Source organism: Macrotis lagotis, chromosome 1 (assembly GCF_037893015.1).
Source record: "Macrotis lagotis isolate mMagLag1 chromosome 1, bilby.v1.9.chrom.fasta, whole genome shotgun sequence".
Classification (NCBI taxonomy): Eukaryota; Metazoa; Chordata; class Mammalia; order Peramelemorphia; family Peramelidae; genus Macrotis; species Macrotis lagotis.
Genome location: NC_133658.1, coordinates 656,092,318 through 656,105,885, shown reverse-complemented (window position 1 = coordinate 656,105,885; position 13,568 = coordinate 656,092,318). Strand labels below are relative to the sequence as shown.

Genomic DNA, 13,568 nt, shown 5'->3' with positions numbered 1-13,568 from the left:
ATGTAGGCTCCTTTGGGGCATGGATTGCTCCATTTTTGTTTTATTATTACTCAAAATGCATTTAATCAATAGTATTAAGTTTTTGACAGAAATGCAATTTCTTTTTTCTTGTTTTTTGTCTAGGGTTACACAAAGTCATGAATGGGAGCTGGAGAACAGTTCTATTTTTTTTTTTGAAGAAGCATATATTGAGTAATAGAATAATAGATAGTAGGGCCTTTTCTATGTACTTGAAACTGTGCTAAGAGCTTTACATATATTATCTGATTTGATCTTCACAACAATTCCAGGATGTAGGCTATTATTATCCTCCTCACTCCAGGGCCAGTGCTCTATTCACTGCGCCACCTAGCTGCCCCAGTGTCACACATTATTAAATGTTTAAGTCTGGATTTGAACTCATGTCTTTCTGACTCCAGGTTCAAAGCTCTAACCACGATACCAACTTGAGTTTAAAAATGTAACCATATATGGGTTAAGCAATATCTTAACCTCTCCCCCCCCACCCCTTGTGCAGAAAAAACTAGCTTTTGCTTAAAAGGTATTGAAACATTTTTTGAAACTTGTTGGGTTTAGATTCAACGGTTCATACCATTATATAACTTCTTCATTTATAAAGAAGTCAGAAAAAGCTAGAAGGACTCTGAGATCCTTAGCTGGTGGTCACCATGGGAGTTTGGCTCAGTGAAATCAATGCAGGGATTTTCTAGACTTATCCATATTAAATTTCCTTCTCACTCTATGGTTTGCTCTCTTTTTCCTAACAATTGAAGGATTTCAGAGTCTCATTTTATTCCAATATTGAAGCTAAACTACCAAAGTACTGGTCTGAGTCAGGCTCTGTACAAAATACCAGTAAAACTTGAGAGGAAGTAGAGAAAGTGAATTAATATTTCAGGTGAAAACTCATCTCTTCATTAACAAATCAATTTTGCATATACACTTCTTGGAGAAGGAAAAAAAAGATTTTGAGTCAAGGGTCTTAAGGACTAAGAGCAAAACTGTATATGGGATGATAGAAAAAAAGAGTCATATGTTCAAAGAGAAGGTAACATGACATCAAAATGGGAAAGTGATGAAGAAGACGCTTTCAAAATAGAATTACAGAAACTTTCCCTTTTTTATCTGATGCCTCATTGAAAATTAGCACTCATGGTAAGAATCCAAGAAGGAGTAAAGAAATAAGAAAAGGGGCAAAAGGAAACGACTTCTTGGAAAGGAGCATTGCAAATTAACTCTCTGAAGCAGAAGAATAAATGAGGTGGAGAGAGAGCATTAGGTACTACATTCTGATTTTGGAAATGGAAAGGTAAGAGAGAGAGAACAAAACAAAAATAGGAAACCTGAAAATATTGAGATTGTATTGCATGATGGGAATGGGGGTAGTGGTGGAGGAAGGTGGATATTAGGTTCGGATTAGTTTAAGCAAATTGTGGCAGAAATTATGCTGATTTGAAAAAGATGGTAAATACATAAGAGTGTGTGTGTGTTTGTGTGTGTGTGTGTGTGTTAATAGAAGAAAATGAAAACTTAGAAATAACATTCTGAATGGAGTCAATTCCTCAATAAAAAGGAAAAAAGAAAATAGAATAACAAAATTCAACAATTTTCTGCATGAAAGAAACATTTAAAACATGGTGACAGTGAAAATGAGAATAGAACAAAATATTTTACACTTTCAAGGAAACCCTAAAAACAGAAATTGAAATAATGACATCCAATAAGATAATACTGAGAAAGTCAAAAGACACAACTGGGAAAACCAAACTATTACAAAGTTACTATAATAAAAAAAATAACAATCTCCAATGAAAATATACTAAAAAACATCTAGTTCTTAAAAGAACATAAGGAAAATAAGTAAAAAGACAATACAATAATTGACTTTACTGTTCAATCTTCAGAGTCAAATAAATTCAATAAGATAAATATGAACTCTACAAAATCGAATTATTGAATACAAATATTTAACCTGACCTACTGAAATTTCTGAATAAAGAGTACACATATTTCTGTGCATTCCATTACCCCTTTATAAAAAAAAAGCTAATGACTAAGGCATAAAGTCATGAAAAAAGGCAAAAATGCAAACATAATAAATAATATAGACTATTCAAAACATGTATACACACACACACACATATACACCATATCTCTGATTTTCTTCAAGAGGGGAGTTTCTAGTGAGGAATTCCAACTAAAGATCACCACTTGTTCTGCAACTTAAAAGCCTTTTCAAGTTGCCTGGGATATTAAATTAAATAACTTGTCCAGGATCACACTAACAATATGACAGATACACTTTAGAAACTAGGTTCCTCCTCAGCTTTCTAATCATATGATTATTTTACTTATTGTATAAAGTTCCTTTGACAAAATACAATATTTACTTATATAAAAACACTATAACACAAAATCATAGGAAGCATCTTTTTTTTAAATTTCATCAAAATTATGTATTTAAAATTGAGAGGTATCATTGCATTTAAAAAAGACTTAAAAACATTCCTAGTATAAGGAGGAATAAAGCAAGATATACAATTTCTTCATTATTGCTTGATATAATTTTAGAATGCTAAAATTAGACAAGAGAAAAAGACATGAGCAGAGGGGACAAAACTACCTTTATTTGTAGATAATATGATATACTTAGAAGATCAATAAGGAAAGAAACTAAATAAAATGATAAAAAGTGTTAGCATAAGATACAAAAAAATTACCAAAAAATCTATTTTTTCTATATATTATATATAAAATATAATTTCTATTTCTATTATAGAAATAATAATTCTACATAATAGAATTATATTTCTATTATATATTATTTCTATATAATAATTTCTATATTTCTATAATAACAAAAAACAGGAAGAAAAACCAATAAAGGAAAACTTCACTCCATAAAACTACAAAATATACCCAATGTTTGAAAGATAATGTCCCAAAGCAAACATAAAATTTCTATAACTATAACTATAAGACACCCTTTAAAGAAATAAAGGGAAAATTGAAGAGATAATCAGGGCATATGACTGATCAAGGATAATACAATTAAAATAATAAAACTACTGAAGTTAATTTCAAGCAAGTTATGCCAAGCAAATTACAAAGGAAATACTATTTAGAACTGGAAAAAATAATAAGAAAATTCTTTTGGGAAAGAAAAAAAGGTCAAATAAATGAAAGAGGAAAAAGCACAATTTTCGTGACTTTTAGCTATTTAGACCAATCAAAATTTTTAATTATGCCAATATTGCTTTGGTGTTTAAAAAGCATAACTACAGAGAGGCAACACAGGTGTAATTGAAAAAATGATGGATTTGAATATGTAGAACCTGAATTCAAACCCTACCTTTGTATATGTGTGACCCTAGATATATCATTTAATCTCTCTGATCCTCAGTTTCTTCATCTGTAAACTGAGGGCTTTGAAACTAGATTATCTACAAAATCTCTTCTATCTCCAAATCTATGCTATTTCCAGGATGAGTATATCCAACAATGTCCTAATGACACACATTATTATCATGTAAAACATTTTCTTCACCTGCTTTAATCTGTGATATAAAGGAAGTGTTAGAAATTGCTTAATGTAATAATGAATACTAGAGTTGAATATAAATTCAGATTTAGCCTTAATTTCTCATTCTTTCAAGAGATTTCACAAATATAGTAGAGATTGCTGCTCTACCAATTATTCAGGAACTAGTTGAAATCTAAACATATGGCATAGTTTGATTAGAAATTAGATAACTTTTTTCTCCTAATATTTATTCTGAATTGAAGTTTTAGTAAAGTTTTTTTAGAATGTTTCAACCTTTGCAAATATAACTTCTCTAAAGTAGGAAATCTAATTTCTTATTGACATTGATATTCCCTCCAACAATGAAATCTATCCATGCCCTTGCAATTCATCCATTTCTTCCCACAAGTTTCAGTAATGGGGTACAAAAATTAGGAAGAAAAGCTAATAAAAGAAAACTCCACTCCACTCCATAAAACTATAAAATATATACAATATTTGAAAGATAATCTCCCAAAACAAACATACAATTTCTATAATACAATTGTAAGACACCCTTTAGAGAAATAAAGGGAAAATTGGAGAGATAATTGGGGCATATGGTTGATCAAGGATAATACAATTAAAATAACTCTACTACTGTAATTAATTTAAAGATCTCAAGTTATACTAAACAAATGGAAATACTATTGAGAACTGGAAAAGATAATAACGAAATTATTTTGGGAGGGAAACAAGGTCAAATAAAAGAAAGAGGGGGGGGAAAGTACAATTTTCATGAGTTTTAGCTATTTAGACCAGTCAGATTTTTTTTGTTATGCCAATGTTCTTCCTTAGATTTTCTTGACATTATTTGGAAACTACTGGAGCAAGTAGGTTGTCCATCAGTCATTCCTTCATTTTGTCACATAATTGGCCCATTTCTTCTCCTCCCAGTAATAGAATTTTCTGATGACAACCTCTATAAAACTTCTCATGAATAATTCCATGTTTTTAATACTATGAAACTTATTAGTGCCCACCCTACTCTGAACCTCTCTGAACTTTTCAGTTTTATATAGACATTAGTATTCCAGGTCTTGCAATCATACAACACAACAGGAAAAATACTATTTTTAACAAAATAAACTTTTGTTTCTGGGTAAAGAACTTTTCAATATCTCAAAGACAATACAACCTGTATGTTCTTTCTTCTGTTTAATTCTGGGTTCATCTAATTATCTACTTGCAGTATATGTTAAAAAGGTATCTTTCTCTCCCTCTCTTTCTCTCTCCCTCCCTCCCTTCCTCTCTCCTCTCTCTCTCTCTCTCTCTCTCTCTCCATATCAATATCTATCTATCTATCTATCTATAATACATATACACAGACGCACAGACACATATATTAATAGATGAGTCAAAAAAAGAATATCCAGAAGATTGTAGTCTATACAACAGGAATTTTTCATCCATTTATTTTTCTGTATGGATAAACCAAGTTTTTGAGTTACTGTAGATCTCTTTTAGTAGGTTCTGTGACATCCAGAGTCTTGATGAATTCAGCATAATGGAAACATCCATTGTAAACAAAAATATAATTACAAAGTTTTAATCTTAAATCTATAAAATGTTTCTGTTATGTTGGTGTTTGGAGTCAGAAGATTTAAATTCAAATCTCAACTCTGGAACTTTTTATTTGTATGATCTTAGGTAAATCATTTAAATCTCTCTAGGCCTCATTTTTTTCATCTCTAAGATAGAAGGGGCTGGACCACTAAGCTCCTTTTCAGCTCTAAATCATTTCCTTGATAGAAAATACCTCACATACTTGGACTTTGTTTTGGATCTCCCCCAATATTGAAGACATACTTCTAATTAGTTTATGTCTCCTTGTTTTCCTGTTTTCTCCCTATTATCAAAGATCACTGGGTCATTGAACATTGGACAATGAATACTGTTATATCTACTAAGAAATCTTAAATAATTATGACACATGTATGAGAAGAATCTTTAAGATGACTTTTTTCTACTTATTAAAATGCTTTTTGTGTATCAAACAATAAGCTCAGAATATTATCAAAATCTTTCATTCAATTGTATGACAGTAAAGACAATCTATTATATAATATTTCCTGTAAAAACCTTTTTGTTGCCATTTTCTTTTTTTTTTTTTTAGGTTTTTTTGCAAGGCAAATGGGGTTAAGTGCCTTGCCCAAGGCCACACAGCTAGGTAATTATTCAGTGTCTGAGACCGGATTTGAACCCAGGTACTCCTGACTTCAGGGCCGCTGCTTTATCCACTACGCCACCTAGCCGCCCCTCCGTTGCCATTTTCAAAGATGTTCTGGGTCATTATATGGAGAATGTGCATGGCTAATAGACACTATGTTGCCTTTTGGGGGGTAATAACAAAGACCAAGATTATTTTTTCCACATCTTTAGTATTTTTCCCCCTCCTTAAGAATCAGTTTCCCTGCCTTAAGAATCAATCCCCTCTTTGAGAATCAATTCCCTGCCTTAAGAATCAATCCCTAAACACCCTTAAACTCTTGCAATCAGCACAGATTTCTTCAATAAATACTTGATCTAGATCAGCTGCTTTTCTCATCTTTGTTTCTTCAATGACATTTTCATTTTCTCGAAAAGCACATCTTGAACTGTAATATTAAAAGTCTAAAGGTGAACGGCTAAGTGGCATAGTGGATAAAGTACCGGCCCTGGAGTCAGGAGTACGTGGGTTCAAATCCGGTCTCAGTCACTGAATAATTACCTAGCTGTGTGGCCTTGGGCAGGCCACTTAACCCCGTTGGCCTTGCAAAAACCTAAAAAAAAAGTCTAAAGGTGGTAACTTCACTATTATTGTTGGTGAAAAGAGACTTTCTATAAAAATCCAACCTTTGATAGATGATTTCTATCCTATTTGTTCTCTCTCCAGCTTTAGTCATAGACATTCTCAGCATGAATTTGTACCTGGTTCTTTTGCCACACTTTCTTTAAACTTGTTTTTCCTCATTATTTTATGAGGCAGTGGAACTCATGATCTTGCTTTACTCTGCACCATAAAATTTAATAAATGAGTTTTCTTACTAAAGTAGTGTGGCTTTCTAAGTTTTTTGGTTTCCTCATTATGTTAATTTATTTACATCACTTAATTTTTAAAGTTTAAATGTCATAATTGATGGCAACCTTTCAGCATCAAGAATGTTCTAGAATTATTTTCACTGCATAGCAGATATCTTTGTCATTTTTTCTTTTTTTTTTAAGGTTTTTTGCAAGGCAATGGGGTTAAGTGGCCTGCCCAAGGCCACACAGCTAGGTAATTAATAAGTGTCTGAGGCCGGATTTGAACTCAGGTACTCCTGATTCCAGGCCCAGTTCTCTATCCACTTTGCCACCTAGCCACCCCCTCTTTCTCATTTTTATTCTTTTTTCTCATTTATTTTCTAAAGATGTGCCTAAGATAGTGTCCCCATCCTATAAGTATTTTTTATGACATTTTCTGTCATAAATTATTTCATGCAATGGGAAAAATGATGTACATATATTTTGATAAACTATAAAAACTAACTTTAAAGATAATAAAATTAAAATAATTTCTGAGACCCATGGTACTTTTTTAGAAGCACCTAACTCTTAAAATAACATAATATTAATGCATAAGTAATGTAAATTCTATGCCTTTTTCTTTAAGAAAAATGTATTGTACATACATTAGGTAACAACAGTATATTGATTTTCCTTATTTTCTTACAACACATTTTGAACATGACAATTTCCCTTAGAAACTGAAATTCTTTGGGAGAATTCCAAGAATTTTTAAAAATACTTTTTTTATGTTAAAATATTTTAAATCAAGATTTAAGAGATTATCAGAGTTAAGATGGAAGGAAAATGAATTAATACTATGCACCAGAGGGAGGGCACCTTGAAACAGTTCAGCTTAAATCAATTGGCAAGACCCAACTATTAAAGACTGATTAATTCTATTAAAGGGATTGGTGAGATTTTTTTTTCCCCTTTCTATCCTCAGACTTTTAGTCATTCAGATTGATTCCATTCTATGCTAAATCCAAAATCCAAGTTTTATAAAGAGGAAATTATGATAAAATATATTAAATAATTTTTAACACATCCATATAAATAGTTCATTTTCATTTTTTTCTTTACTAAGGCTAAATAAGTAAATTTTGAATTGATATACCAGAAAAGCAAATAATGTAAAAAAACAACAAGCTAGCTATAATTAGTCACCTCTGAAAAATATAATGGGGAAAAACCTTTTCAAATTGTCTCATGAATTGTGAGTCTAACCAACAATATGTTTTTTAAATGCATATAAAGGAGTCAAATCAATAGTAATAGTACTATTTAGTACTATTAAAGCACTAGACTAGAAACCAAAATCTCCCACTGTTTCTGAACTCTCCCAACTTCAGTTCCTCTGAAAAACGCTGTAGTTAAATTAGATGATCTCTAAAGTCTCTTTTAGTTCTAATTAATTAAAATTGTATGTATTCTCTCATGTAGATAATTTTCATAATTAAGCTGTGATATGTTGTGTACATTTTTTTTCTGATAGACATTTAGAATTTCTTTCCTATGCTAAGACTGTTATGAATTGATGCAGAATAAAGTGAGCAGAACCAGAAATACATTACATACGTTCTTTTTTTTTGACAGAGCTTAAGTAGACATATTTGTTACATTTCTTTTCCATGGTAGTGGGAAAAAGGAAAGTTAAGCAAATTTTGGTTAACTTAAAATATATAATTAAATTTATAAAAAGAGACTCTGGGTCAGAGTTTGGACATTTTCATCAATTTTTTACTACGATTCCTCCCAATAATTTTTGGTCTCAGGTTATTAAATAATGATTATTATTTCTTAAAATCCTCCTTATGCTTTTCATAAATTCTCTAAAATATAGTGATTTAATTAGATGATGCTAATGATAGTTTAATCTTGGTGTGAATTGATTCATAATAGTTCTACTATGCTCTTTAAAATGTATTTTTAAATTTCATTAAATAACCTTCTTGCTAGAGTGAAAGCACAGAGTAAAAAGCATAAAGCAAATGAAAATAAATGAATATAGAATTGATGAAATCATTATTTCTTCCATACCTTCAAATTATCTGGTAGTTCTGAACGCCCAGCATATCCTGGGTTCATAGTTATAAAAACAGCACACGTTGGGTCAAGTTTTAGTTCAGTTCCTTCAAACATCAGAATGTCAGCACCTGTATTAATGCCTGCAGTAAAAGAAAACAAAATATTTCCGATACATTAAGTCAAAATGTGTTTTTTTGCTTTATATTTATCCTACTAATTGGTAATATAAAAATAATGGTGTATTACCTCTCTGGATGGTAAGAATTTGTTGCGCAACTACAGAAAGTACTTCCAAATCAATCCTATTAAACTCATCAAAGCATGCCCAGGCTCCACAAGACAACAGTCCCTAAGAGAATACAGTAATGAAACTTTTTGTTCTCATTCAAATAGATTATTTTAAAGAAAAGATTACTCTTTATATAGTCTTTTCCATATATATACATAAATATGACATAAAGAAAATTCCCTATTAATATTCATAAAAGTTCATTTTCCTCATCACTAATATTCATAAATTCAGTTTCTGACTTTGAACAATTTAAGATTTCCACTTCATATGTATATATTTGTGATATATAAAAAGCACAAGATGTGAAATCAGAAAACCTGAGTTTGAATGTTGGTTCTGCTGCCTCCTACCTACATTTTCCATATCTGGAAAATGAAATTAATTCACAGGTTTTTTCCAATACTATGAATTGATGATTATAAATAGATTTAATATTCACCTACTTTCTAATGCTTACCCTATATGGCATTCACATTTTGGTTTATTAGCTTTTTCATAAATTCTCTAAAATAAAGTGATTTAATTAGATGATGTTAATGATAGTTTAATCTTGGTGTGAACTAATTAGATTTGTTTTGTTTCATAGCCACAGACAACATCCCTACATTACAGTTTCCCTACAAATGGGCAACCCTTTTTGTAGCAAACCAATTATTAACATGAAATATTAGAAAGAATACTAGACAGTCAGGAAGACCTTGGTTTGAAACCAGCCTCTGACATTTTGCTGGATGACTATGGAAAAATTACTTAACTTCTAAGTTTCATATTCCTATACTTAAATGAACCGATACAAAGTGAAGTAAGAAGAACTAGGGGATACTGTATATAGTAACAGCAATATTGTAATGATGATCAACTGTAAAGTGAAAGACTTAGCAATTCTGATCAATACAATGATCCAAGAAAATTTCAAAGGACTCATGATGGAAAATGCTATTTATCTCCAGAGAGAACTGATGAACTCTGAGTGCAAACTGATGCATATATAATTTTCTTGCCTTTTTTTTGTTTTGCTTTGCAATGACTATGGAAATATGTTTTGCATGATTTCACACATAGATCATATTGTTTGCCTTCTCAAAGAGTGAGGAATAGGAAGCAGAAAGGCAATCTAAAACTCAAAATTTAAAAAGAAAAGGATATTAAAATATTTTTTGAAAAAGATAAATTTAGGGGGAAATTGCTCATTTTTAAAATGGGGAAAAATAACTCACCATTGTAATGAAGAATAAATGAGATGATATTATATAAAATTATTAGCAGAGCCATAATTAGAAACCATTATATCTGAGGCAAGAAGGGAAAGGCTGAAATCTGAGTTTGTCAGGAGAAATACATCCCAGACAACGTTTGGATGAGATGCTGATAGATTTTGCCCTCCTAAGGAGGTGGGATTGAATGTGGGACCATGGGAGAGAGAAAGATGCTGTTATCATCACTCTCTAAAGTATAGAATTCTGGTTAAGCCTCAATTTTCTCACCCTAAGCTCTGTTTATAGCATTAAATGAAAACCAAATTAGGGCAGATCCCTTAGGTAGAGCAATGTAACATTCAAAAATAGTACACTGTCATGGCTTAGAGAGATTACTCTATCTGGTTTTATTTACTATTTTATTTATTATTTATTTATTATTTACTGTAGCATAGGATTTAGGAGATGAATGTAGGTTTAGAAAATATTCAACTAAGTAGAACATGAAGGTAATAAGTATATGAAATAAAAGTAAATTATATATAATCTAAAATAATATAATTATCTTAAAATAAGTAAAGGATCATTAGATATTATCTATTGATTCTTTAATCAATCAGTAGTCCAATGACTATGCAAACTTCATGTACTATTTCTATTATTAAGTATTTTTTAGTAGATATTATTGTATACATGGTTGAAACTGCAGGTGTGGAAAGAGGCAATAAGATACTCAAGTACTGTTCACTAAAGAAACAGCTCAGAAAGATGCAGTTTGTTTGTAATAGTGCCAAAAACATTTAGATATGCAATCAGGCGGCACAGTGAATAAAAATGATCTAGAATCAGGAAGACCTGAGTTCAAATTTGACCTTAGATATTAACTAGCTCTGAAACCCTAGGCAAATCATTTAGTCTCTGTGATTCAGTTTCCTCATATAAAATGTAATAATAACAATATCTATCAGGCTTGTTATAAAAATAAAAGCAGATAATCTTTGCAAAGTGCTTTACAGATATCAAGGTGCTATATAAATGTTAGATATTGTTGTTGCTGTCATTATTCAATCCTATTTTGGTCAAAAATTATCTATATGACTTGGGAAAACCAGTTTTCTTATCTAGACCTTGATTTTCATGTTTGTAAAATAAGGGCTGGACTACACATATTATCCCCCAGCTCCCAAATTCTATTATTAGGACAATCATTATAAATAACTCATGGGGTTGCAAGATATAGAAAGTGGAATATTATGAGTATCTTTGAGAGGAAAGCTTTCTAAGTCATTTATTGTTTAAAATTAGTAAAATTTTAGTCAGTCAACAAAATAATTGTTTATCTAATTTAAATATCCAGAATTGAAATTCTTTAAAAATCAGAAGATAAACTAAATAAATTTTTCATAAAATCAAAATGTTTTAACAGCCTTTGGGTCCATGTCTTTATAAAGGCAACACTTCATTTCAAGAAACTGAGGAGTATGATTAAAGCTTTCTAATTGAAAGGACCTGGTCTGAAATATAATATCTATATACAATATGGAAAAATACCTAATTAGTTATGACTATATAGAAGACTAACTTTTTCACTTTTACATATCTCGGATTCTACTAAAAGATGGGAATCTGAATCACAGTAGGTTTGGAACAAACACTGAAACTTAATTAGGTCTACCTATAGTCAAATTAATAGTTAATGAATTAGAATAATTTATGTATAAGAAATAATTATATATAAATCATTTTTGTTGATCATAATTCCTATAAAAAGTACTACAGAGAGAAATAATTTTTAGATACTTATGGTGGCTTTGCATTAAAATATTCTTTACACTTTTTTTAGGTTTTTGTAAGGCAAATAGGGTTAAGTGGCTTGCCCAAGGGCACACAGCTAGGTAATTATTAAGAGTCTGAGCCTGGATTTGAACCCAGGTACTCCTGACTCCAGGGCCAGTGCTTTATCCACTGCCCCACCTATGTGCCCCAAAATATTCCTTACATTAAGATGCTTTCCTACTTTAAAGAAACAATGAATCATTCAAACCTTAAAGAATTTTCCTAAAGCCAAATAATCCAATCCATCAGAACAATTGAAAACAACACATTGTTTTGCTACAGCCTTTGCTAAATCTTTGGTGGTTTCTGTCTTCCCAGTCCCAGCAGGACCTTCAGGAGCTCCTCCAAGATGAAGGTGAAGGGCTCCAAATAAAGTTCTGAAATCAATAAAATAAATAATGTTTGTATAAATATGTGATTTATTTTCTCATGCAGATACAAAAGAGAACAATTTTAAATTACTTGGAAGTCTGGGGTTATTCCACAAGCTGCTTTTTCTCCAAAGAAATATCATTAAGTATTCCTTTTTTTTTCCTCATGGTATTTCCCCATCAACTTCATTTATAAAGAATCCACATGACTGCTTTTGAAGCCACAGTCTTAGTTCCCTCTTTTCCCTTTATCACCAATTATTCAAAAAGCATATAAATGGGCCCTATAGGGAGTCAAAAAGTAGAAGACACAGTGCCTAACTCCAAGGAGCTTACAATCTTGTCAGAAAGATAAGTCTAATGCAATTAATTGTACGACTAATTGTACAAAGACTGAGCATAGTGAGTACAGTGATCCAATTCAACTTTGTAGTAGTCCACATTTTCCAAGGACATTAGCGAAGTGGCATTGTATATAATAGTCTCCTTAATAAACAAACAAAAGTAGTTCAACAAATAAGAGTGCTGGATTATAACAACTCAAAAGTTGTTTTTCTTCTACTAAACATTCAGAAAATGAAAATGTATAGTTAGCTTTTCTTACTATCACAGGTACAAAAGGAGATATATAAACACTATTACATTTCAATTATACTCCCTCATAATATATTCATTTATTCATCTAAAATTTATAAATTTATAAGAATGACAATAAAATATTACTGTATTATTCATTCATTTAATAAGTGCCTAGAGATACCAGACACATTACTAGTCAAGATACAAAATCAAAATAGAATGATCTTTGCCCTCAATGATTTTATTTCCAATTAGGGCAAAACAACATAAAGATAAGAAAAAAATAAAATATACAATAAGTAATTTCCACTGAGGAATGGCACTACAAACTATAGGGATCATGAGGAAGGTCCTTAAAGCTAGTTCAGGTTTCTTTGAGGTAGAGGTGAGATGAAAACATATTTCATCAGGGTAGCCTGTGCAAAGTAGGAGATGCAAGAAGGACTATCATTTAAAGGAAACTGCAAGTAAACTGGTTGGGTAGGAAGGCATGAACCTGATAAGTAAGCTGGACCCAGAATATGAAAGCTTTAAGTCAAATAGAAGAGTGTGCATTTTATCCTAGGAGAGAGAGCTACTGGGACTTCAGTAGCAGGGATGGACAAAGCAAATCAATCAATCAATCAATCAGTCTGTTTGTTCATTTATTTATTTGTTTGTTTGTTCATTTATCTTTATTT

General features: G+C 31.1%; 1 protein-coding gene across 9 annotated transcripts in view; it reads right to left on the bottom strand.

Moving 5' to 3' along the window:
* The window catches only part of DNAH7 (dynein axonemal heavy chain 7), a 271,696-nt gene that overhangs the window by 194,754 nt on the left and 63,374 nt on the right, over window positions 1–13,568 (bottom strand). For all 9 annotated transcript variants that reach the window (XM_074215444.1, XM_074215439.1, XM_074215442.1 and 6 more), the window contains 3 exons: window positions 12,147–12,315; window positions 8,861–8,963; window positions 8,627–8,754 (listed from right to left, as the gene is read on the bottom strand). In XM_074215444.1, coding sequence (XP_074071545.1) covers window positions 8,627–8,754; window positions 8,861–8,963; window positions 12,147–12,315 — 400 coding nt within the window. The remainder of the gene's footprint in view (window positions 1–8,626; window positions 8,755–8,860; window positions 8,964–12,146; window positions 12,316–13,568) is intronic.